The sequence below is a fragment of the Candoia aspera genome, chromosome 18 (genome assembly GCF_035149785.1).
Source record: "Candoia aspera isolate rCanAsp1 chromosome 18, rCanAsp1.hap2, whole genome shotgun sequence".
Classification (NCBI taxonomy): Eukaryota; Metazoa; Chordata; class Lepidosauria; order Squamata; family Boidae; genus Candoia; species Candoia aspera.
In genome coordinates this window covers 3,496,564-3,523,144 of record NC_086170.1, presented here as the reverse complement: position 1 = coordinate 3,523,144, position 26,581 = coordinate 3,496,564, and the positions used below count along the sequence as shown (strand labels likewise).

The window sequence follows — 26,581 nt, the reverse complement described above, 5'->3', positions numbered from 1 at the left end:
AGGGGTGACGCTTAGGGCGGCGTTGTAAAAATTGAAGAACAGAATGACCTTTTTGCTTGCAAGAAATGTCCTTAAAGCTACGTAGAAGCCGGCTGGGCGACCTTGGGCCAGTCCCTCTATCTCAGCCCAACTCACCCTCACAGGGTTGTTGTGGTGTGGAAAATAGGAGGAGGAAGGAGTATTAGGGATGTTCGCCGCCTTGTGTTATTTATAAAAATAATAAAGGCGGGATAAAAATTAAAAAATTAAAAAAATCTCCTGGTGTCTTTGCAGCCTAGATGAATGGAGCCATTCACCAACATGCACAAGTAATTCCCTGAGATTTCCTGGGAGGAGGGGGGGCTGTGGGGAGGGAGAAGCCGTGTGCACCTTCAGTGGCAGGTAACCAGGTGAACAAAGTCCCCTTTTCTTTTTACGGCCAGGGAACAAAGGCTTGAAAGAACAGGAGAAACTGGCCAATGAGGAGAAGTATGGTGGTTTCTGTGGGTCACACCTGACAGCTTAACCACCACCACCCTCCCCGGGCTGCTTAAGGACCTGCTTTGTGGTGCCGTGGAATGCGGTGAGCCTGCCAGCAATCAAGGAGGAGGCACAGTGTGGGAATTCTCCACCCTCCTTGACTCAAAGCCATAGGTTATGTCTGTCCTGGGGCACAGCGCAAGCACTTGGGTTAATGAATTACACAGAAGTGTGTGTGCATATGGGAGAGGGAGAGAGAGGGATCCGACAGGCAGGCAGGCACCCCCCCCACACACACACACACACAGCGACACAAGGGCGGGGTGAGGCTGAGCTTCAGAAATCAAGTATGTGCAGCCTTTGACAAATTTTATGGTATGCGGTTTATCAGCCTCCTGTCTGGAAGAGACTTGCTCAACCTGGTACTTAGAAGTGCGGGGGGGGGGGGATCTTTCAAGGAGAAGTTTAACTCTCTCGTGTCCACCCCAGTTTGGCATTTTTCCCCCCAAGTTGCTCAAAGAGCTGCTGGTGATTTTTTATTTTTTTTTAAAGAAAGGACTTATTTCAAATAGTTTTTTTTTTTTTTAACCCCCTAACGTTGCAAGGTTTTTCCAGATTGTTTCCCAATCAGGAACTCGAGTTAGAAGACACAGCAAGCCTGTTTAAAAAGAAATGGAGCCCCCCTTCCTTTTGTGGTTATGCTAAGTCAGGGTTTCCCAACCTTGGGAACTTTAAGACGGGTGGACTTCTGGCTGGGGAATTCTGGGAGTGGAAGTCCACCCGTCTTAAAGTTCCCAAGGGTGAGAAACACTATGCTAAGTGTATTTTTTAAAAATTGCCCTGCTGGATCAGACAGGGGTGCATCTTGTAATGCAGGGCTGGCCCTAACGTTAGGTAGACTAAGGCAACTGCCCCAGGGGGCCGATAATGGGGGACAGGAGCAGCCAACTTTGACCCACACCTGCTGCTCTCGGGGGCCGTGAAAGACCCGCTTGAATGACATTTGCAGTAAAATCCAACTGCCAGGCTAATTTTCTTCTGGCAGCAAAACACACCTTGGTTTGGCCCGAAGTGAAACCAACATTCTCTACAGCCTGTTGCTTCTGCAGGTGAAAGGACTTCGCTCCATGAATTTATCTCACTCGTTTCCCACTCTTACTGAACCTAGTGGCAGATGCCACGGCAGAAGGCAGAGAATGCCCCCAATTCACTCTCAGATGTTTACAGGAACAGGGCAGGTTGGAAGAAAAGTAACTCTAATCACCCCAAACTCTTCCTGGCATCAGAGAAGGGACTAACTTGTTTTCTTTCCTGGTAGGATTGCTGTGCCTACAGAAATTCTGAAGGCACTGAGGTTTGGGGCAGTTTCATGCATCAGACACAGCCAGCCACAATTCCCAAGACCTTTCAGGCAGGTGGATTAGCGTGGTGTGCCGCAGTATCTCTCTCCCACTCCCCCACCCCCACAAGTTCCACCCAAGACGTAGACGCTTGCCTGGGTCATCACCCACAAGAAGGCATAGCTCATTATATTCTTAATTGCTACTCTGGCTGGGGACTGGCTGGTAGCTTCAAGCAAGACTTTGTCACAGGTTCTGGTGCAATGATTTGTAATCGCGTCCCTAAATGTACTGAGATTATGGTGGTGGATCTTTGGTTGATGACCAGAGTAGACTTTCCCAAGCAGATCCCCTTTTTGTATAGAGCTTTTAAGGAGCTTTGTTTTATAAGAATGGGCAGTAAATTAAGGGCCCCTGAATTGGGCTGCGAAAATTCAGGGCATCTCTAGAGGGCAGCAAATAATTAGCTTTCTGAATCCCTTTGCTGCCTTCTAGTGGCCGTTTGATTCTTTGCAGCCCACATCCATAGCCTTCACCAAGTTAAGCACTAAGTCAGTGTTTCTCAACCTCGGCAACTTTAAGACGTGTGGACTTCACCTCCCAGAACCCCCTAGCCAGCATGCTGGCTGGGAAATTCTAGGAGTTGAAGTCCACACGTCTTAAAGTTGCCGAGGTTGAGAAACACTGCACTAAGTGCTCTGGGACTTTGATTAAGAAGAGAGAAATGCCAGTCTCTCAGCCTTCCCCAGCCTGGGGTCTCCAGTGCTGACTTCAGCACCCATAATTCCTAGGCAGCTTTTTGCATGTTGGAAAATGAGGAGGATGCTGTCTTTATAAAATCCATTCTAGCCCGTTGGAGGACTGAAGCTACTCTCCTTGTCATCAAGTGTAACAAAAAACATTACTGCTTCCTGTTGCTGAGGCTCATGGTTTGCCTCCTCTTTGCATCTGTTGCATTCACAAGGAGGTATCTCTCTGAGCTCTCTGGGGAGCTCAAGGGAGGAATGTGTCTCCTAAAACTTTTTGACTCAGACCATGACTAACAGTGCCCTTAGATCATTTCCGCAAGAGTGGCGGAAGAGCCTATGGCCCTCATCTCCTGTTTCTTGAAGGCTTCTTGGGCACATCTGGTGGCCCATTGCAGGAAACAGGGTGTTGGACCTGTGGTTGAATGCTACAATTTCTAATGAAATGCCGACTCCATTATTAATAATCATTTCCTCCGAAACAGAACTAGGGTGGTTCTATGCCTATCAATTTAGATGCAAAACACCCTCCTCCCCTGATCGCTGGTGTTCATCTGGAAAAACTAAATTCATGTACAAAGAGGTTTTTTTAAATCCACCCATCCAATCTGGTGGGTTTGCGCCATCTTTTTAAACTCAAGATTTCTTGGGCTGCCTGGCACAATAGCAGGAAGGAAAGGGAAATAACTGTGGTTTTCAGCCCAAGGTTTAAGCCTAAGTGGTTAGCTTATGATGAGAGACCTTCAACCTGCAGAAGACAGAATGCCCACTGCTGGGGAAATGGACACTGAAGCTCATAATAGTTGTCACAAATGGAGAAAAAAGTCTGGAACATCTATTTTGGCCGCTGTGTTGGGAAAATTAAACTAACTGGCATTTTTCTGGGACTATCCTGCCATGAAATTGGGGTGCTGCAGCACTCCAACCGCATCTGTGAGGCAGGGCATTTTCAACCAACACCCTCCTAGCCTCTTGGCATCAGTGCTTCCCACCCCGTCATGCATACCATCCTGTTTCCACACCACGCTGATTTTCATCATTGCTTTTTCCAGTAGCATTAAACTTGTAGAGAACAGCAGCCTTGGGAGGCTGAGATGAATTTGGATTGTGTCCCGAGTGTTGATGGTCATAGCTTGTGCTCTTACCCCATCAAAAGATGAACAAAGAGTGTTTGGGCCACATCCACACGCTTGATCTTTTTTTTTCCACCCGTCTTTTTAATGTAAATACTATCAAGCCCATCGGCTTAAGCCCTGAGACTTTCCAAGCAGGCTGTGTGTTTGCAAAAGGATTTCAAAAAGTGCAAGTGGATCCTTTAAAAAATGGGTTTCAGAAGAATCCAAGAAAGAAGATCACAGCAAGGGGGACACTGATCAACCCCAAGTGAGGCTTGGTTTACAAAGCCTGTTTGGGAAGTGTGGTTGTCCGAAAGTAACGTAACAATTAGTTACATTGATAGAAGGGTCCAGGGAGTGTCTGCTTTCAAGTGTTTATAAACCCAGAGAGAATCAGTGGGCACACTGTAGCCTTGGAAATTAATGAGGTAGTAGCTACAGTCCTTTGCCTGGATGATTAACTGAAGTGCCAAGCAATTAGCATGTTCACACTCTCAGCCTCTAATCTTCCTAACATTACTCAAAAGAGTGACAGATTCCCTGTTTATTTGTAAGGTTACTAGAAGGCATGGTGGGGGTGGGTAGGATTGGTGCTCCCCAAGATTTATGGCCGGGCTTTGCAAAAACACTGGGAGTTGTTTGAATGCCAATTCACTCCTGGCCGAAGCAGAAAATGGGGCGGTTGCTTCATTCATTGCATTTTTAGATCTAAGTTTAAAGACAGGTTGGTAGCCCACATCAAAAAGTTTCCCAGGAACTCAGGCTGTCTGCTGTGGCAAAGTTGACCGATCCGTGTATCAGGCACATCTGATCCACGTATGCAAAGTCATGTTTCCATTAACTAGGGTTAGGGTATACACATGCTAGCAAACCAGGGTAGTTTCATCCATGTTAAATTAGAACCAGACTTATTATAATTGAGCATAAAGTCTGAGCCCCATTAGAGGCTGAATTCATAAACCACACTAAGTCATGTTCGGCTTAACCAGGGTTTCATGAATAAGGCCGCGTTGGCTGGATTCACACAGTAGGTTCTTCCCAAACCAACTGAATCATTTTGTGGCTTAGTTGATCCCATGAACCCCAGAGCACCTCTCATGGTACCTAGTAGATCAGTGTTTCTCAACCTTGGCAACTTTAAGATGTGTGGACTTAAGCTCCCAGAATTCCCCAGCCAGCATGCTGGGGAATTCTGGGAGCTGAAGTCCACAGATCTTAAGGTTACTGAGATTGAGAAACACTGCAGTAGATTAACAAACATAGCTGCCCCGTAAGAAATTCTGGCAGCCTTCACACAATAATAACTTATCTAGTAATTGATTTAACCCCCTGCACAATAAACCAGCCAAATGGGCCAACTGGCACAGCACACTCAGCACCACACACATACACACACACCCCAAACCTCACCCAGATAAGCATAAATGAAGCTGAGCATGCTATGTGGCTACTGCTGCTCATTCTTTAAGTGATTGGCTTAAGCACATTGATTGAACCCAAGCCTTGAGGTGTGCACGGAAATATACCCAGAATGTAATGTGTAAATGCAACACAGACTTGTTTAGAAGTAAGCGTTTTGTGCAGGGACCTATTGTTGGAATTATCAGGGGTCAACTCAGCATTGTCTCATAAGCATAAGGGGGTCTCTCTAGTAAACACATCTCTATTGTGCTTGTGGGATGTCACATGGGTCAACTGATTTCCACTTCCTCCTCCTTCTTGGGCCTGGGGATTAACAGTCTCCATTACCCTTCTGGCACACCTGCAAGCAGGAGGTGCTGCAGGAATGCCCTCCCCCAACCATCCTCTGCTACCAAGAATCAGTGATGATTAAGTGCTTTCTACTATGAAGCTGCCTGTATCCAGATCTACAGAATAAGAGTAAGCTATCTCTATTTTTCTTCATCCAACTACAGTGTGAAGACTGAACTTATTTCTGAACGTAATTAAGCTGAACGTGCAAGTTCTCTTCTGGTCCACACTTCTGCTCTGCAAGACTGCTGTTAGCTGCCTGGAGTTCTTTTATTAACCTTTAAAAACTCCATCACCTATATCTGAGACAGACAGCCACTGCAGGCTGGCCAAGATGTCTTCTGCAGCCCCTTCCTTGTTTGAGCTCTTCTTTATCACATTGTTCAGGGGCTCTTAAGCGGGTAATTAGCTCATGCCCATCCAGACCTTTCTCTTCAGGCCTATATTTATAGCAGAGAGGAGCAAACGGAGTTGGCAAAGCCTTCAGACCTTGCTGGGGGTCCTGAAATCCTTGCCTCAAGCAAGCGTCCTCACTTCCTGAACTCTTGATGGGGGAAAGCACAGGATCACGCTTGTGCCAGGCGAGACTCAGTAAAATGTATAGGAGAACCCCCTTGCGTAAAAGTAAAGGGAAAAAAAACCCAAATCCTGGTTCTACCCCCTTTGGATCCTTGCTCCCAAGCCCGCTCAAATGTCACATTGACAGTCATCACTCTTTCAAACTTCCCAATGCAAAAAATGTAAGTTTGTTTTACTTTTCCCTCCCCTGCGTCACCCCTTCCTTTTTTCCCTCTCAGCAAACACCCCCCCCCCCATTTTGGAGCACTTAAAGGTCCCCGTGGCTTTTTTCCATTTATGGCCCCACTTTAATCTCTGTTACAGCAGTTTCAGGCTCCTTCCCTCCTGAGCTTTAAGACAAAAGAAGCATTTAACTCACAGAGCACCTGGCCGAAGAGATGCCAAGCAAACCGCTTAGCAGAAAGTGCAGAACATTGAGTGTGTGGACGTTTGGGGTCCCCCCTCCCCAAACTAATATTGATCGGAGACCCCTGCACGGCTGCTTTTAGCCAGAAGCTTTAGCACACCATGAAGAATAAATAAATAAGTAAATAAAACGGCAGCCCTCCAAAGGTTTTGCATGGGTTGGGGGGGGGGGGTAGGTGAAAGCAATATTCTTCTCTTGATGGAAACATCCCAGGAGACAAAAGCACCTTCTTTTTCTCAAGAGGCAGAAAAGAGGGTTTTTTTCCCCCTTCCTCCTCCTCCCCCTCCTCTTGCACTAAATGGGAGTCACCCAGATGCCATGTGAGGGGAAGATATCAGTTGCTTTCCAAGAATGGGCTTAAACCAGTTACTGAATTAACCCCTTTCCCTGAGTTTATGCAACATGTGGAACTGTAAACTAACCAACCAGGCTGGATGTACACAACAGACATTAAAAAAAAAAAAAGCAGAGCCAGGTTACCACTTAAACTGCTTTTCCAAGCTGGTTAAGTGTGTTTTGTGAACGCAACCTCGGTGTTTCTCCTCTGGAGCAGGCCATCAAAATAGAAATGAGCAATGGGGGTGAGGGAAAGAGAATTTGAAATTTGAAATAGAGGGGCGTGATTTTTTTTTTTTTTAAAGCTGCAGATTATGTTCAATGAAGAAGCACCGCTTGGTCCAAGCAGAGAGGAGGGTCATGGATGAACAATGTCTTGTTGACATCCCTGGAAGAAGCAATTCATGAAGGGGGGGAGGGAAAGAGAGCCCATTGAAAGACATTCCCCTTATCAAAGGAACCTCTGAACTCTTCTTTGGCCTTCCTCCTCCTCCTCCTCCTCCTCTGTTTTCAGCAAGTGCATCGTTTAGCCCTAAAGCTCCATCCTTTTGTGAGCTGGGAAGAAGAGGCCAAGGATGCTGAGTGGGCTGAAGTGCTGGGGACCAGAAGAAGGCTTTTTGGGAGGAGGGAGCAGGATTGCATTAATCCTTTTCATGAGTTCTCATGTGACATCATTATCTCACATTAACGACCCTCTTGCTGCAGTAATTGGGAAGTCCCGGATGACCTTTAATTATCGTGGCGGGCTTTTTCACCCTCTTTAATGCAAGGTGCCTTCCTTCCTTCCTTCCTTCCTTCCTTCCTTCCTTCCTTCCTTCCTTCCTTCCTTCCTTCCTTCCAAAATAAAAGAGGTTTTTGGATCTCCATAAAGATGGTCTTAGAAAAGGGATCCAAAGAGTCACTTAGATGGATCCTTCATGAGAAAACATCCGGGAGTTTTGGACCAGCATCTCGTTAAGTGGGCTTTGGGGTAGAATTAATGGCCTTGCTTTTAGCAAAGCTTTCTCCAGTGGACAGGCCTCCAGAGGTGTGGTACTTCAAGTCCCATAATCCTCCAGCCACACTACCAATGGACAGCAAGCCGATTCTCACAACCTGCTAACTACAATGTGGATGGTTGGGTTTGGGCTTAGTATGTCATGGAAACCGCCCACCAGGTGTGATAAACCCCATTTCCCCTTGTCCACCTCATTCATTCGCCTCCCTCTTATTATTACTGCTACTAACTGCCCTTGTTTTCTTTGTGGCGGAAATAAATTGTAACGTATTCAATAAGTCATGATTATTTTGTGATTTCTGTGCTTTTTAATGTAAAAAGAATTAGAGTCCAGGCAACAGTGGAAGATGGAATCAGCTGAGCACACAAAAATAAATTCCGTGGTGGTGTGACGTCCCTGTTGTTATTTTACCAACAATGCAGCGGCTGTTTGCCATTCAGAGTCTTCTATTTCTTTCATTACTTTCTAGTCTAGTCTGCAGACCTGGGCTTTTACTAGTGGTCTCCCATCCAAGTATTAACCACATCTAAACCTCCTTAGCTTTCAAGCCCATACAAGATCCGTCAAGTTCTGCTCCCTGTTGAGATGCTTAGCCACTTAAGGAAGCAAATTAAAACTGTGGAAACAGCACCCTGTTTAAATCAAATTCCCTTCTCCAATTCTGCTACTCTGATCAATATTAGAGCATGCTTTCCCCCCACACCATGTCTTTTAGTCCTCAGCCATCTGCAGTGAGCAGAATAAATAATAATGCCTCTTTATTCTGCAAGGCTCTCAAGCATCACTACAAGATAAAATGGGCCCTTCCTTGAACACTCACTGTTGGCTTAAATGGAAAGGAAGCCTTAAGGAAATTTCTAGGTTTGCAGAAGTACAAAAGCATTAGAGATTAGGGGGGGGGGGGAAACCCTGAGGGCTTTCTGTGGAACAGATCCACACAGACTGAGTTACTCTTGGCTGCTGAGGTAAAGGATGAAGCGCAGGTTGTGGTGGGTTTAGCCAGGTGCCAGGCTGGCTCTGCAAGCTTCACACTGCAACACTGTGTTGCAGGCAAAGCCCCACATGGTTAATATCACTTGCTCTTTGGGAAGATGGAAATAGCTTGCACCAGCATTTCCAGGGTCCGGTCTGTCTGTCTGTCCCTTCCCCTCTCTTCTACAAACTGCTGCTTTAATTCAAACCAGATTGAGTTTGGAAGCCAGCATCTGCCTCCTCCCCAGGAAATCCTCCCCTTTGCTCCTGTGCGGGGTTGTTGCTGAACGGTCTACTGGAGTGCGTGTGCGGGGATGATAGCAAGCAGACTGCTCTCCCTCCTTCGTTGCTCTTTGAAGTCACAGACAGGGTGGGCGAGAGACTGGCGTGGTGTCACACCGGCCCCAGAGTATCTGCTTCTGTGCTCATCCCTCTGATGCTCAGAAGGCGACTGGGCGAGAGTTGTGGGTGGGAGCAAAAGGAGGGAGGAGGACTAATTGAAACCTGCAGACTCGGAGCACAGCATGCATCCTTGCTCTGATGGGATCGGGCAGGGGACGTTGGTCCGCTGGCAGAAAAGATCATCCGTTGCACGGGAGAGATGAAAGAAAAGCTGGGCCCATGCCTTCCACTATTCTAAGCCGCAAGCCCCAGCCAGAAGGGGCATCTTAGGGCGCACCATGGTGAGGCTCATAGCGTTTATGTAATCTTGGTTCCCCACGAGCAGAGTTCAAAACCCCTCCCTGCCGGAGGGGTTGCATTAATGAAAAGAACTCAGGAGCCAGTCTCCAATGAACTTATCCAGTGATTGCGGAGAACATCTGCTCATTCTGGGCTGGGAGGACCCAGATGCTGAAACTCCATTTCTGGAAAAGCTTTGCCCCTAGAATCGGATCCTCTGAAGTGGCCAAATTTCTTCGGCCTGGGAACAACACTCTGCCCTGTCCCCAAACTGGTTGTCCTGAATTGGGTTCTCTGTCCTTGAGTGACACCTAGTGATAGAAAGCATCATTGTTCAAACAAAAAAGAGACTTTTTTGGCATCATCTTAGAGCAGTGTTTCTCAACCTCAGCAACTTCAAGATGTGTGGACTTCGACTCCCAGAATTCCCCAGCCAGCATGGCTGGCTGGGGAATTCTGGGAGTTGAGGTCCACACAGCTTAAAGTTGCCAAGGTTGAGAAACACAGAGAAACTCAGCTCATGGGGAACCAAGATTACATAAACACTATGCCCTGCTTTGGGGTCCTAGCTCATGAACTTTATGCATAAAGTCTCATTTGTCTGTGGCGAAATTTTTTTAACATCTCCTTCTGATTCTCGTTGAAGTTCTCTTCAGTTTGGCTGAGTGGTGGGGCTTTAACTGACTTCTATAGCTAAAAGAATTGCCTTGTTCGATCGGATTTAACCCCCTCCTCCAATTTCCAACAGTTGTCTGCTTTCACAGAATTGCAAATATCCTTTTTAGGGCTGCCCCAGTAACTAGGTAGTGTTTCTGCAGAAGATTCTGAAGAATAAGAGCTGCAGAAAATTGAATCCAGGAAAAAGAACGGACATTGACACCAAGGTTGAACAAGGGAGGTGATAAATGCCCTATTAGGGCAAGACCTTTTCTAGGTCAAAATAGTGTGTAAGCTTTTGAGATCAACCATGTGCTTTGTCAGCCATGTTTGTTGAAGAACTCTGGAAAAACCTGGAAGCTTGCACATTGGGATGGATTTTAAAATGCCATCTGCATCCTCTTTCTCTTATGTGGATCATGAATGGGAGATGGGAACTCAGCCAACATTTGAAGGTGGCTTTTGGTGAGTCCTTTGAAGACAAGAAGCTGTTTTATCAGCTGATCTGGGGAGCTGTTTTTTCTAGACTCTGACCGGAATTATTTCACCCCCTGAAATGTCAATGTTTTCAGATCTGTGCAATGTGGAATATTGCTTTTCTGCTTTGCAGCCTGCAGGTGGCAGACCTCAGCCAGATTTGCTATTCTCCTGTCTCGATAAAGAGGGATCAGGTTTTAAGGACTTTGTGCTCTGCTTAAAAACTTAATCAATCAAGTCACAGCTTTCCAAATGCATGGATTTTCTTGAAAGATGACCTTCTTTCAAAAGGAGCCAAACCCGGGGAAAACTGTGTAAGATTAGAAAGGTAACCACATACACACCTCTTAAATAAGATGCAAAATTGGGGTCAATCAAGCCTTGGCTCAAGACAAGTGAACAGAGCTGATCCTTTTGGAAAGAATACCCGATGGCTGCTAGAAGGAAAATATTGGTTTCTCTACAGATCAAAACTTGGATGGCCAGATACTGCCTAGAGGCAGGAAGATTATGAGACAATCTGAAGAGCCAAATATTTGAAAATTCATCGCTCAGGGAAGACGAGAATTAAGCGGTGGAAAAGGGAAGACTGGTAAGCTATGTGTAAGGATGGATTAGGTGTCTGCAGCAGAGGATGCTGGATTTATTTAAAAGGAGGCTGCTGAGAATGTTCTGTTAAATTCCTTTGTAGATCTGTCCTGAGCAAGGGGTTGATCTGGATGATCTCCAAGGGTCCCTTTCAGCCCTTGATTCAGGGCCCCCTCCTTGTTTTTCATCCAGGACCATCTCCTCTGCCATCGACCGCTGCCATATCCACATTGCAAGTCTCTCCTAATTCTTCCTTTGCTCTATAAGAAAGTCCACAAACAAATATCCATACCTGGCTTATTCTGCTTTCCCTCCAACCGTTCATTTCCACAAAGCACAGAAGAGTTCAGAAATAAATATACCAGGTCAGCCCAGGAAACTCAGAGGTGAAAAAATAAATATTTGTCCCCAACCCAGTTTTGGAATCTTGATGGGGCCTAAATGGGGGGTGTTGAAATCCTGTGTGGTGTGTGGCCTTGCAGCTTTTACTCTAAGAGTATTAATAACTGTTCCCGCTTTCAGCTTCTGCATCGGCCTGGCTGGGAGACATGTCCTTGTGTGTCTGGTGTCCCCGATTTGTGGTTTCTCTGACTCAGCCCTTTTGGCGCAAAGGAAGCTTTCCATGGCAATGAGGGGAGAAAACGAAGCAGATTAGCAGAGCAAGTGGCATTGGGCATCTTGGCACCTTGTCAAAGGGGTGACGAGAAATGTTTCTTCAGTGCTCATCCAATCCTCCTGAAGGGGAATCTCAAAAGATCCACCTGCATTTTAATTCTTTGTCTCACTTCATTATGAAGAGTCTTCCAAGATCAAAGCTCACCTTCTCTTTCTTCAGCATCTGTCTAGCCTTACTGGGCTCAGAAATGAAGCAGGGCCGTATCTGCTTTGAATCTGGGGTCGGGAATCGATTGGGAAGTCAACCCAACATCCCAAAAGAGGGCAGGAGTGAACCACTTCTCTTCTGTGGCCACAAAAACCACGTGGTTGTATCTGTGTCGCCCCTGAGAATCAAACTGGGTTCAAGGACATCTTTACAGTCATTCTTATTCTCAAACATTGCTGTGCCAATGCTCTTTGAGTTCTCCCCATTGGAAATATCCTCCCTCTCTTGTTCCCCGCCTCAACAAGTTTTATTTGGCTATTTTCAACTAGAGCAGTTGCAAAGCACCCCCTCTCCCTTTTTAAAACAGGGATGAGCTTTTGGGGCCCTTCCCGCCCCCAACCCACATGGCCAATGATGAAGTTACTGCTCAGCTCAACCTTGATGCCATGGGGCAGAACCACACTTACAGCTGAAGTCCAAAAAATTAAAATTCTTTACTCTGTTTATCTAAGAGAAACAGGCTTGCTATAAGATGGTAGCCTGTGTAAAAGGAAGATTCGACAAGCGGGAAAAAAACCCTTATCGGCCTCTATTGCTTTACTCTCAGGAAATCAAAGGTGCCCCTTTCATATTGAAGTAGTTTCCTTTTGCAGAAATACGGTCATAATTCAATTTATATGTCTTTCCTTCAAAGGAAGCTCAGCTGGCAAACTGTCCATCATCCTTGCCTGTTGTAGTTTTGCAGATTAAGTTAAGGTTGGTAGGTTAAACTGATGTACGAAGAGAACCATGTTCTCAACCACCCAGAGTCCCCCTTTTTGGGGGGAGATGGGCGGTGATAGAAATTTGAATAATAAATAAATATAAATAAATAAATAAATGTTAATCTATGAATTCAGGTGTCTGGTAGCACTTTTTCCCAGAAACAAATTTTACCATCTAATAAAATTGGCGACCCAGAAAAGGTGCTACCAGATTCCTTCTGATTTAGGTTAATCTGATTGAGGTTAATCTAAGGGACAATAAAGTTTGCAGCAAGTCAGTTTATGACAGTCGCCATAGAGGAAGCCCCTAGCTGGGCCTGGCTGACTTTAGAAGCCATGCAGATCAGCCTTGGTTAGTACAGGGATGGGGGACCACCAGGAAACCTGAGGGCCAGAGGCTAGACTGAGAAGTCCAGAAGGTATCTGAAAGAAGGCTATGGCAATCCACCACTGTGTTTCTGGCAGTAAAACTCCACAAATGCATCCCCAAAGTCCTCAGGAGTCACGCCTTTACGTAAGACAGAAGGTAGTTATTTTTAAACTGACTGTTTAATTGCATCGCCATGCTTTTTCACTTCCTATCTCCAGCTGGCATCTGGTCATTTGATCCACGCTTCCACACTCAAGGGCAGGACATCCTGCCCAATGCAGAAAACATACGACTTTAACGCTCCAAGACAGAGCTTGGACACAGGGCAGAAACTGGAACACGTGTGTGTACGCACAACCACCGCTGCGACAAAACTGTATTCTGTTTCCCCTCAACAGCAAAACAGCCCGCTTGGGCCAAGCTCTGAAAAAGAAAAGGTAAGCTGGGAGTGTTAGAAAAGCTGCGGTGCAGCGTCTTGCCTGCTATTTCTGGACCAGCCCTTTGCCTTTGGAGAATTTCACGTGACCAGTCTGAGAGGGGGAGAGCTATTTTGGGCCTGCAAAGCTAGCCTCTTCCAGGGAGCCATTGCCCCTGCCCCCAGTGTGAAGGGCACCGGGCACAGCATCATGCCACCCTGGAAGAGGCTTACCACGCACTTCCCAGCATGGCCCCGTCCCAGGCGTAACCTTTCTTCAAGGTAGGATATACAAAATCTCTCCCCCTCTGGAATGGCCCTGGTCTTTTCCTTGGCACCCGTATTTTACAGGAGGTGGACCTGGGAGGGGTGCCCAGCACAGGCACTTTGCTGTGGTTTTGGAAGGATACAAGCAAACTCCTTTGAACACTGAAGGAGCCATGGCATTAAACCACTCCTTGCAACTCCTGCCTGACTGGGTCACCCAACAGAAGGACCAGCCTGGAAAGTCACCTGTGGCGATGCCTATTATTCATGAACAAAATCCCTGCCTTGGTGATGGGGGGAATGTCGTGTTTGAGGTGGAAATAATTTATTAATAAGGTTGGGAACCCTACACAGAGGAAGATCCCCCCCCAGAAAGGGAACATCACCCCCAGTCAAGGCAAGGGACAAGATTTAGCTTCCTCTTCCCTTTTAATGAGGCTCCAACAAGGAGTTTATTTTTCTGACTAGTGGTGAATGACAATAAAAATTAACTTGAGGGGTATCCCTGGAGTGGGGTCCATTTCCTTCTTAGTGATTAAGGGTTGAACCTGCCCCAAAGGTGGTCCTCATCCCTATCTCTTGCAGAATCCATCCATCCTGTTTTTTTCCTTGATGGGAGAAAAATAGAAGTGAAAGACTTCCGTAAGTCAAGTTCAACCCATGGGTACTTCATGGTCAGGTCCCTGTAGTTTTCTTGGCAGGAATATGGGTCTTTCCATCTCCCAAGATGTTTTTTTTCCCAACTTCCCAGTCTAGCTGTAAGATTTCCTGGTGGTCTCCCATCCAAATACTAACCAGTCGTAAGCTGGGTTTTCTTTTTGAGATCAGCCAAGGGTAGCCAGGTGCTGCCACCTACTGGTGATTTTTATATTGCTTTCTTATTATATATTCCAATTCACATTCTTCCCTTCTCTTTTCCCTTCCCAGGTGCTTCATTTTTGGGTTCCTTTAACTTTGTTTGGTGATAGGGTTCTGTTCACTGTTATTATATTTTTTTTGTGGTGGTTTTGTTTTGTTTTGTTTTGAAATTGGCCGTTTGCCATCCAGGGTTATGCTTTGGAGTTAGGCAGCCAGATACATTGTCTAAATAAATAAATAAATAAATACGTTTGAAAGAATTCAGGTCTGTGGCTACTCTTTTGGCTTGCCGGGCCAAAAGGATCTCACGAAGTTTGCCTCCCTTCTCCCACCCCATCCCTTCCCTTCCCTCTTCCCTTCCAACTCCACCGAATGTTCCTCTTTCCAGATGGAAAATTTTGAGTACAGCATCCAGCTGAACGACCGGGATTGGGCTGAATTTTACTTGGCCTCGGAGGAATGCCGATTGGCCCCACCAGCCTTGGCCACTGCTGAGGACCAGCTTCTCAGTGATCTTGAGGAAGGGGAAGGGGAAGAAAAAAGGGCGATCCACCGAAAAACCAGCTGGCTGTCTCGCGAATCCCCAAGTGGGCACCTGCTTGCGGAAGACGCTTGGTCTGGCAGTGAAGAGGAAACCGACTTAGGCTCCGTCAGCAGATTTCTGTGCAGAAGCCACCAAGTTCTTCCGCCTTCCCAGTCCCTCCCAACTCAGTTGTCCAGCCTCCCTTTGGACCCTCTGGGGAGTTCGCCTCAGCTGCCGGGACCTGCTACATGCTCTGTCCCCGTCTCTGCTGCTGAAGAAGTTGGTGGCGCAGGAAGAGTGGGTTGGCCCATGGATCCCAAAACGAGGGTGGAAGTCCCCATGGCCCAGGGGAGGGATTTACAAGAGCCACATCCAAGGCCGGAGATGGAAGAAAGATCTTTGGGGCTGCCCCTTAGCCTGAGTGCTGCAGAGGCAACGGAGAGTCCAGGGGGAACAAATGGCTTGAAATTACACTGCCCCCAAGACAAAACTTCGCCGATTGCTTCTGCGGGCCACAAATTTCCAGGATCAACGGGCAACACCGCTGTTTCAGGAAAACCAGAATTTCCCAAGCTGAGAGATGCAGCTTTACATCCCAGGTGCATCAGGGTTTCTTCTGTTCTTTCCTCAGCATCTGGGGAAGCCGAGAATCCGGGGCAGGAAGTCAAGGGCCTTCAGGTCGACTTGAGGACGCCGGTCCAGGAAAAGCATTCCCCTTCTCAAGAACATTTGGTCCAGCTGGCTCCACCGTTGGCCAACGTTAGGGAAAGGACTTCCGGAAAGGAAGAAGGGGATGCCTGGCCCCTCAGAACTGAGAGGGGAGCAGACCACAGCAAGGGCTTAAGCCCTAATGCGTCTCAAGAAGGAGACCAAGCCGAAGACAAGGGGGTGCAAGGAAGCCCAGGAGCTCTGGAAGAAAATGGAAGTCCAAAACCATCCCTGGGGGCTGAAGCCAGAGGTGGTGCCACCTCACCAAGAAAGGAGGAAAAGCAGAATAATGGCGAGCCCTGCCTCCATTTTGGTAGGGCCACCCCACCTGAAGGAGAGTACCCAACTAGGGTTGTTTCCTGCCCTCCGGAATCAAAGGGCTCTCCAGAACACACTTTAGCGACCATGACATGGCCAGAGGTGTGCGACTATTTCTTCTCCAATGAAGTGGAAAGACCAACGCAGGAGGAACAATCAGGGGAGACCAGCAGTGGCCATCGATCGGAGCTACCAGCAATGTCGGGGCCTGAGATGTATGAATATTTCTTCCATGACGTAGATGGGTCTGCGGTGCAAGGGGAGACCAGGGTCAAAGCCGGCACTTCCGAGACATCCCTCAGCTCTGACCATTGCTTGGCTCCATCTGATGTGTTGGAACAACCAACACCCAACCTGACTGCGGACCCCATGGGATTCCCGGAGGCATATGAGCACTTCTTTGCACACTATCCACAAGACAAGAGAAGCTGGAGGTGGAATATCCTGGCTGTGCCGGCTTCAGAGTTGGGAAAGGCCGTGAGAGCCTTGACATCCCTTGTATGTAGACCAGCCCGCTTTCTCAGATCCCGGCCAAGGCGCAGAGGATCCCAAGTGAGGGTGATGCTCATGTCTCCCACGCTTCTGGATGGGAGGTACCCAGCACCCGAAAATCTTGGGGTGGCTGTCTTACACCCAGGTATTACTTCTTTCCCCATCCCTAAAGGAGCATCTGGCTCAACGCACATGCTCTGCTGATAACATTCCAAAGTTTCATTGCTAAATCAGACTTTGGAAATCTCTCTGGGGGGGGCTTACACTCCTGGAGAACTAAAATCCACTTTCCCCTGGGAGATCTTTTGTAACCCAGTCAGTGCTGGGCATAAAAAAATTACATTTGACATTCTTTGCCCAACCAATCCTTCCTGCCTCGGTGGATTAATCAATTCGTCGGTGTTAACTGATGGCCTAGGCTAGATCAGCTTTGCAAATCCAGGAAAACAACGCAGCCTTAAATTTGACCACATTAGTAGCACCACATGTCAGAGTCCTGGTGCTGAGTGTCAAGAGATGTTTCACAGCTTCCCTCTTTAAAACATTTATTCTGTGTGGACAAAGAAGCCGTGGGAAAATGCAGGAGTGTTCCTTAAAAGGAAAACATGGTGATGATTAAAATCTGTGGATGAGGCAGGGCAATTGCGGAAAAGATGGCATTTTGCAGAAATCTGGGGAGTCTTTCTCCTATCTAACACATTAAGGAGGAGCACATTTGCTGTGGGCTGAATTAATACGGCCTAGCAGCCACCATTTTTAAATGTGATAAATGTGTTAGCCTTTCAGGTGCTCTGGCAATCTTTGTTTTTAGTTTTACAGCGTGCCTCGAAGGCTAAAAAACCTTTGCGGCCTCAGCCAAGCGGTGTTGACTCAGATAGCCTCCCCTCTGAGTTACTTCCAACTCTAAATTGGGCTTGTGACCTTGGACAGCAAAGAGAACTAGGTGACTGAAGGAAAAATTGTATTTCAGGGACAGTTAAGGGGCACAAGCAAATACGGCTGAGGGAACGTGGGTCTTCTTGGAAACTAAAGCAAAGATTGAACTTTGGATGTTTAAAAACTACGATTGTGGTTCTATCACAGCCTCGACATCAGCCAAGGGGAGACTAAGATGTAGGTCTTTGAGAAAACAGACTATTTACTTGGCGAGTTGCAGCAGTCCAAACATGGGCCATGTTCCCTTATTAGGGCAGCCACACAGTTTTTTATCATTAGGTTAAAAAACAGAATGGGCAGCTGGAAAAAAAAATCAGTTTTCTCAATTTCTCCAGCAGGCATAAGCCTCAGAACCCTGATCCACAAATATGTTGTGCAAATTAAATATTAAATGTTGGGTTCTTGGTGTCTGGTTGTCTTCCTGCAGATGTTCCTTGCCTTGCATTTGTTACCTAGTCTGGTGGTGAAACATCTGCAGGAAAACAGCCAAACACAGAGAACACCAAGAACCTAACAGGTCTACCCTGAGCTACAGATAATCCTCTTGAAAACATTTAAAGTGAAATAAACCACAGGGATGGCTGGCTAGGGGGCAGCACATGGCTGACTTTGCTTATTGCAATACAAAATTCAGCAGGCTTAGTTGGAAAATTCCCAGGCTGTGGGCTAGACTGGGAAATGAGGGGGAGGGGGGGAAATGCAGTGTAAGCTATTTCCTTATGGCTCTCAAGAAAAACCCCTCGGTATGTCCAGAACTAGAGGGCTGGAAAGCAAAAAAAGTTGGTCCAAGTTTATTTAAAAGTTTAAATGGATTTTTAAATCCATCAGTGTTAAATTCCACAGCCTGCAGTCTTCACGCAAAGGCTGGATGCTCATCTATCCGAGGTGTGCTGGGTTTTGCAAATTGTGTTCTGCGAGAACTTGATGGGGTTCTGTGGGAGATTTGAGCCAAACTTAGGCAAAACCTCATCACCAGAGCTTTGCTTCTTGATCAAGGAAGCTTAAAATAATAATAATAACAACAATAACAACAACAACAACAACAGGTTTCTGAAAAAGATTGAAATTCCTTGCTCTAATGCAGTGTTTCTCAACATTGGGCAATCTCCAGATGTGTGGACTTCAACTCCCAGAATTCCCAAGCCAGCATAGACACTGCTGAGAATTCTGGGAGTTATAGTCCACCTGGGTTGAGAAACACCGCTCTGGTGTAATGTTTCTTAAACTTTTTTCTCTCAGGACCCTTTCCCACTTTTAGAAATTACAGAGGACCCCAAAGGAGCTTTTCTTTGCATGGCTTGTATTTATCCGTATTTATTGTATGAAAAATTAAAATTGATGCATTTGATGCTGCTACTGCTTCTCATGATTGTTTGATGGGATTTTAATATTGTACTAGACAACCCATGACCTGTTGGGTCATCGTTTCAGAGGTATTTCCTTAGCAGGTTCCTCAATTCCTTGAACAGTGGCAGAGCTTCTAATGTACTGGAAAAGTTCGTAAAAATTCAAGGAGATATTCAGAGATCGATCTGCCTTGAAAACAGCTGAACTGTATAGCACAGTCAAACATCAGGAGTTGACCACAGAACTATCATAAAATGTTAGTTCTGTCATAAAATGTTTTATGATGATTTTATATCATTAAATGTTTCATAAACTTTTCCAAATTTCAATTCCACAGGAGTCGTGGGTCCTATATTTTGGACACCTTCTGTAAGTTGGCCCATTTGAGGTACCTGGGTTCAAAAACTGTTGCCCTACAATGCACAGTTTTGCCCAGCTAAAGGTTACAAAGTATCAAACAGACACAAGAGTTTTAGGAGTATATAGATTATTTTTCAACATAGGCTGGCAAATCATTTTGATTTCACAGACCCCTGAGAAGGTCTGGGGGACCCCCAGGGGTCCTAGGACCACACTTTAAGAAACACTGCTCTAGTGGATCCTGCACTAAGGGGGTCAGACTAGATGTCCTTTAGATGCATTCCGCCTATGAACAATACTGATTCCTAGCTCCCACCTTCTTAACCATGTTGGTTCTTTTTTATTCAGAGCGGCCCCTCCAGCTGGCCCTCACGCCCAGAGATATGTGTCTGGGGTTCCTGGCGTTTGCTTCCTGGGCTGTGAAAACCTCCGACTTGCAAGCTCCAGATGCTTGGAAGATTGGTAATGCATCTCAGGGCTCCTGTGTGGGGAGGACTGAGCTTCTGATGGATTTGGGGAGGGGGTGGGTTGAAGCTGAAAAGATAACACAGGAATGCTGACCAACTGGTTCCAGTCTGAAATGAGGCCAGGCGAACACCAGGAAGAGCTTCTCCATTTTTCTCAACCCATTTTCGTTCTCTTTCTTCACCCCTTCCCTTTTCCTTATCCTATTTTTCTTTTTTCAAAGCAACCTCCCATGTGTTAGAAAGGGAGACCTGTTTCGCCCTTATACCTTAAAACAAGATTTATTTTTAAAGAATGTGGGGATAGGAATCCCCTAGGCCTGGCCCCTGGCCTGTTGCTTTCCTCCTCTCATAATTGACCTGAATGAGCATGTTTTTGGGAAACAAGCAAATTCAGAGAGGTAATTCATACGGGATACTGTTGTTGTTGTTGTGCATGGTGTGTCGGAAGCAGCTGCTCCATCCAATCACAAGCCTGATGTTTTGGCTCCTGCAGGTACATAGACACATGCACACACATTCTCTCTCTTTTTTAAACACATTTTTATTAAATAAGTTTTTTGCAAAGTAAAAACAATTCAGATTTAACGAAAAAGTAAAGTAAAAGTGATAAGTAAATAGAGAAGAAAAGGAAAGAGAAAAGAGAAAAAAAGAAAGAGAAAATGAAAGGTATAAAAACGTGGCTTCCGATCTTTACAGCGTAGAGCAGGGAAGATAAAATTGGTATTATATCTTCTCCACTCTAAGGTTCCATCACGGCTCCCTTCTTTCCATATTCTACCCTTTCTAAACGTCAAACCCATAAATCACAAGTTTATTCTTTTACATAAAATAAACAAAAGACAAAAAAGCAAAGCAAAAAAGTCCATACATGCACACACATTCTCAAAGGCTGCATTGAGTTCCATCAGTTTATTGCGTGTTGTGTGAAGAAATACATTAGCCTATTTCTAATCTGCTGTTACTGTTAATCCTCCTCCTCCTTCCCTTCCCTTTCTTTCCCTTCCCGCTTTCAAGAACCCAACAGATTCCCAAGTCTAGAACTGATGGGAAGACTGTTTTAAACAGAATTCACTTTCCTTTCCTTTTGTTTTTTTAAACTTAGTCCTCATGACTGGGATGCGGTGATGCCTGGGGAAACTTAGAAGGTTTAAAAGGCTAGAAAGAATGGGATTTGTTTTCTTGTCCCCTCCCTTAACTAAAAATATAGTAAAAGGCCATCAAAAACAATTGCAGGATTGATTATGTAAAAGGAAAAAGCTTGTGCAAATTGCACAAAGAAACTGGAATTTTTTAAAAGGAAAAAGACATTGTGCAAAAAATACTTAATCTTGGCTCACTGTTCTTGCCAAGGAAAAAGATGAAATGCCTTGATCACATTCATTCATCTGGTCACATATCCTTCTTTTCCAGTGTTGCTGGCAAACTTTGGTACCCTCTCAGCCATCCGTTACTTCAGGCGGCATGTTGTCATGGAAAGTTATCATAGCACTTAAGGAGATACAGGTCAATCCTATGCAATTCCTGATGGGGATGCTTTCAAGAGGTGATACCGATTCTGCAAAGCAAGGAAGCAAAGTTTGGACTCTTGGATTCCTGGACTTCAAATTTACTGGGAGGGAAAGAGGTGAGAACAAAGATTAAAGCTTCCCTAAAAATCAGATTTTGTAACCATCATTGCTGGGGCCTACCCAGTCCAAGCCCAAATCCCACTTTCTTCGCTTTGTCTCCCAGCTGAGAACTTATCTTAAACTTACAAGGGCAGGCAAGCTATAAAATAAATCATTTGACAGACACAGGAGCCAAAAGACCACTGAAGAAGGTCATCAAAAGGATTTCAGAGGGGACTTTCACGGATTAATAAGAAAGAGGAACAAAAAGCTTTATTATTACTATTTTTTAAAATGCAGTTAGGTTTAGGAAAAGGAATACCTGAAAGGAAAGAGTGCCTCTTCTGTGGGGAGATGGGTGGTGGCAAAATCTGATAAATAAATAAATAAAGATCATTCTAAGGTCTAAAAGGGTGTTTAGGCATTGCCGACCCAACGTGGGAGAAGCAGTTGACATATTCGTGTATAGAAGTAGGGAGACACCTTTTCGACTTAATAGAACCTTGCCCTTCCCACAGTGAGCTGGATTTGGGTGGGATGGGTAACCTGGTTTGTTCCAGAAGATAATGGACTGATCTTTGGAAGATGGCGGGAGCGTGTGGTTGGTGGAGGCGGGTTCTAGAGCAGTCTTTTCTCAACCTTGGCAACTTTAAGACGTGTGGACTTCAATTCCCAGAACTGAAATGTAGAAAAGATACTTTGAGTGTAGAAAAGATACTTATATACTTGTCTACGGTCTACTGTCTTAAGATTGAATTGCAGAAAAATACCAAAATATTAAAACCTTCATGAGCTGCCCACTGTCAGCATCTTTTAAAGCATTTCTTTCAGCTCCTTTCAGAGGGAACCACAGTGCCATCTCATACATCAAAACGTGATTAATACAAAATGTAATCTTGGACTGCGTGTGTAGGGAAACCTTTGTTTGGGTCTGTTTCTGCCAAACTCACCTCACAGCACGACTGGGATGATAAATGGGAAGCAAGTGAACCACAAGTTCTGGTTTGAAATCTTGGGAGGAAAGTCGAGGTATAATTGTAATAAGTTAAAAAAAATGCTTTCAAGGATTCCAGGGTACATCCATATAACTGCCTTTATGATGCAGGAAACCTAGCTAAGAGGTCGCATCTAGCTCAAAAAAACCAACCAGATCGAGCTGGTTAAATCTGGATGGGAGACCACTCGGAAATCCCTTCTTTGGAGGCTAGACTGGGAGGTTGAAATAAACATTCCCAACAAGGCAGGGTCAAACAGCTTGCATAAGTCTGCCAAGAAAATGACACGAATGTGTCCATTAAGTCACCAGAAATCTAGTTCAACTTGAGGGACGTCGCGCTTGATGGCGGGACTCAAAGTATGTCTTCCATACTTGGAATAGAGGATTGGAATAGGGATTGGAAATAGGCTGACTTCTCTTTGCCCCTGGCTGAATGAGGAAGAGGGAGTTGTCTTTTCTTTAAATTTATTTATTATTAATTTTTCAAGATATCTTAATGGAGATCTTAGCAGGCTGGCCTTGTTTGCACAGTTGCTGCTTTGCTCTCAACAGCGAACGGAAGGTGGGCAAAATAAAGCTCTCTTGGTAATGGGGTGGCAGCCCTTTTTCCCTTTATGGGACCAAGAAAAACAGAGGGGAAATGAGGGAGGGGAGTGAGTTTCAGAAGCCACCGTTAAGCTGTCTGAGATAAACCCCCCTGGAGTTTCTACGGGTCTTCTTGACACAACCCAAATCCATTTCTGTCCTTCCTGGAAACAGTTGGTCCGTTGCCTTGACCTTTCACAAATGGCTGACAAGTGGGTAGACTTGATGCAGGCTGGGTGGGTTTTAGGCTCTCTCCAACAGAAAACCAGGCCCCTAGTCAGCAGCGGGTTTCTCATAAATGCCCCCAGCCCTCTCCACTTTGAGGCTGGTCTGTGGATTTAACTCTTTTTTGGCCTCTCTGAAAGTGCTATTTGCATTTCCTTGAGAGCGAGCCAAGGAATCTTTTGCACAGCCTAAGACCTCGTTCCAGCCCGTTCACCAAGCTCCAGAACCGTTGTGTTTTTTCCACATCTGGCGTAACCTCCAATTGGCAGAATCACAAGCAAATTATTTTATGATAGCTGATGCTCCCTTTCACATGTCTGACTTGGGCAAGGAGGGGGAGAAAGATCCTGCTGGTAGTATTTTCACTGGCAATGCCATCTTTTCTTCTTTAGTTTCTTTCATTTGCATCACAACAACCCAAACAAAAATATATATAACCCCCTGGAGCATTTCCAGCAAGCCAAAAAAGACCAGGCTTGCTAAATGAGACCAAAGGTCTCCCTGGTCCAGTCTCCTGTTTCCAGCCAGTGGCCAGCCTGAAGAAACCACAAAACTTGCAAGTGGAGCTGATGGACATAACTTCCAGCCCGCACTTGGCATTCATCCAGAGCTGTGAACCTGTAACCTCCCTGTTCCCCAAATGTTTTGGGGGACACGCTCTTTCCTTCTCACATCACCATCAACCCCCTTTTTTTTCAGCTTGGAACATTTCTCCATTCATAGTTGCTAACAACAGGGCCTGTCCATGTTGGAGAACTGCCTCCTTGCTGCACTTATCCCTAACCCTGCCGGTTAGCTCCACCTCGGCAAGGGCAGTTGGCTGGCATTTCCAAAGAACAGCGCCGCACTATTCCCTACTGAGGGAATGAAAAAGTCAGCCAGGTGGCCTTCCATCTTCCTGGTCTCTTTCCATAACCGACTCTCTTCAGACAGAGAGTTGGAAGTCAGTCTGCCTAGAAAATCAAATATCGGGGGGACGTGTTCAGCCAAGCCTTTCCCGTGACTTGTTCACTTCTGGCCTGCAGAAGTCCTGTCCCCAGCAAGGTAGAAGAATTAATTCACTGGCAGCCCAAAGGGGAACCATTCAGAAAGCCCATTTCAGAAATCAGGGATATTCCAGGAAAGGTAGAAAATATTCCCGTTGCAGTTACGCACATCTGTTACAGTCACCTCATCCTTTGCCTAAAGGAAAAGTATGGGCATGTGTGTTTATGTGCATAAGAAAGAAGGCTAGTGTGTGAATCAGAGAGGGGTGTGGCTGACTGTAAGCACAGCTCCCCAGTTGTATTAACAACAGCAGCAGCAACAAACAGCTTCACCAAGGACCTCAGCTGTGTTCTTGTGTGCACAGATGTAGGTCACCACAAATTAAGGTGGACCCCAGGTGACACAGTGTCATTTCTCAGTCGCTCCAAAGTGTTATAGAACATTAGGAATGGACATATAGTTAATATCAATGCATGGTTAGGGCTTATCCCCAACACACTAAAAGGAGAAAACTAATTTCTAAAACAATTTGCTAGCTTTTCATGAATGGGACAAGGCTGGCTGTCTTCCCTGGGCCCAGGGGGAGAGCCACCCATCCCTTTACAGATCCATTGCAACTGCCTGAAACCAAGTGCTCCAAAACCCAGTTGGTTCCCAAAAAGAACCAGGGGGTCTCCCACGGGAATAACATCACGCTCTTGAAGGCTACAGGGAGCAGTGGCTCAAACAGGCTTGCCTCTGGAAGATCATGATTATATATAATCATCCCCCTCGCCCATCATATCCCAGTTGACATAATGGGATAAAGTGGAGCATACTGGGAAGGAATGCCATCCATCTTCCAGGAAGGGCTAGATCTTTTCAAGTAACACGCAGAGAGAGGCGTTGGATGTCTCCCGATCTGCGATCCAAATCCAAGGTCGATAGAAACATCTTACTGAGGGAGTAAAAACCAGGCACGCTGAATTATATTAACTTTATTAGGGGTCTTCAAAGAAATCACCAAAAGAACAGTCCACAGTGTCAAGGCTGCCCACCGCCCCCTTGCACACAGACCCACACTCCCATGCGCACAAAATCTGCTCCCAAATATCATCTAACGCTGCTGCGACAGCACCACAACCTCAGCTGAGTGATTTGAGATCCGATCTCATTTCACAGTCTGCTCTCACGTTAAAGCCAATGCACACAGACACACAGACACACACACACCTCAAAAGTACAAAAAAGAAACTTGGAATCGAAGTTACAGCCACAACTTTCCCCCCACCCTGCTTTAGTTCAACACCAGACAGCTGTAAAGCAGCAGCTGATGTCAAACACAGCTGGGATTAGCGAATTAAATAGCTTTTTAAAAAAAAAATTCCTCCCCCTCCCCTTGCCCCAAGCAAACACATTTGCATATTAAATAGAATATCAGGCAAGCCAGCAACGAAACCCTCCTTGTAAACTTTGCTGAAGGCTGGCCGTATACATTTTTATATATTAAATTCAAGTAACAAAAGTAGACTGTGGGTTATCCTGGCCCAGGACCTACACCGTAAAGCGTTGTATGGTATAACGACCAAAGTGTGGGCTGGAATTGTGTCCGCCAGCCACCCCGTAGCCTGTTTGATCCAATGAAATTGTTCCGAAGAGAAAAGGGAGTTGGAGGAAGTGAGGATGCCGTTTAATTTAATTTAATTTAATTTAATTTAATTTGTTTCGTCAAGGAACGGTGGGCTGTAACGGTGGGCGAAGGATAATAAATAGTAACGAAACAACGTAATGCGTTTGGATCCTAGAGAATCTTCACTTTGCAATGCTGCTGATTCTTGGTGGAACTCAACCCGTTCTTCAACTCTCCTCTGTTGTTCTTGCAGCCATGTCTCCCAGCACGTGGGTCCAAGCCTGCTTCTTCTCAAACTTGCTTGGAAGCAGCGTTTTTTTTTTTTTAACGGTAACCAACAAAACGGTGGGTTTCACAGAAGGAGAACCACCGGCGGAGGAGAACGCAACCATCCCTGAGGCCAGGCCAGGCTGCGTTAGGCCCCGGGAACACCCTTTGTCACATTGCACACTTGACACACAGGAACTTGCACCCCGCCAGCTTCCACAAAGCAAAACATTTTTCCATCCCAGGAAGTACAAATCACCCTTCTTTATTACATGCGCCAAAAGGCAGAGGACTGGCTTGCAAAATGAGTCTTCTAAAAGGAGTATAAAGGATGCAGAAACTGGCTGTCATCCCTGTGCACAACTGTGTGCGCACAACCACACTCCATATTCTTTAATATATAATTTACTAAGGATGAAGCTAGCATCACTTCCTCGTTTTATACCGTCAAAAGCGCCAGCAACACTGTCTCTATTACAAAACCTTCGTAACAGCTGTGCTTTTAGCTAGCAAAAATCTCCTTTTTGTGGAGGGGAGGGGTGTCTTGTAT

The 26,581-nt window shown here is 45.8% G+C and overlaps 1 protein-coding gene across 1 annotated transcript; it reads left to right on the top strand.

The window, feature by feature from the left end:
- Positions 1–16,192: 16,192 nt before the first annotated feature.
- On the top strand, positions 16,193–21,291 carry PERM1 (PPARGC1 and ESRR induced regulator, muscle 1). Its single transcript, XM_063317362.1, has 3 exons — positions 16,193–16,789; positions 19,636–19,749; positions 21,165–21,291. Exons 1-3 carry the CDS (start codon positions 16,240–16,242, stop codon positions 21,245–21,247), a joined length of 747 nt encoding a protein of 248 aa, XP_063173432.1. The 5' UTR covers positions 16,193–16,239; the 3' UTR covers positions 21,248–21,291.
- The last annotated feature ends 5,290 nt before the right edge of the window (positions 21,292–26,581 follow it).

What these genes read in the sequence shown, in the direction of transcription:
- PERM1 (XM_063317362.1), top strand. Translation starts at nt 16,240, where the DNA reads ATGACATGGCCAGAGGTGTGCGACTATTTCTTCTCCAATGAAGTGGAA. An exon ending in GGTGGCTGTCTTACACCCAG is followed by an intron (nt 16,790 to 19,635) that starts GTATTACTTCTT and finishes TTTTTTATTCAG; the next exon opens with AGCGGCCCCTCCAGCTGGCC. An exon ending in TCCAGATGCTTGGAAGATTG is followed by an intron (nt 19,750 to 21,164) that starts GTAATGCATCTC and finishes CTTCTTTTCCAG; the next exon opens with TGTTGCTGGCAAACTTTGGT.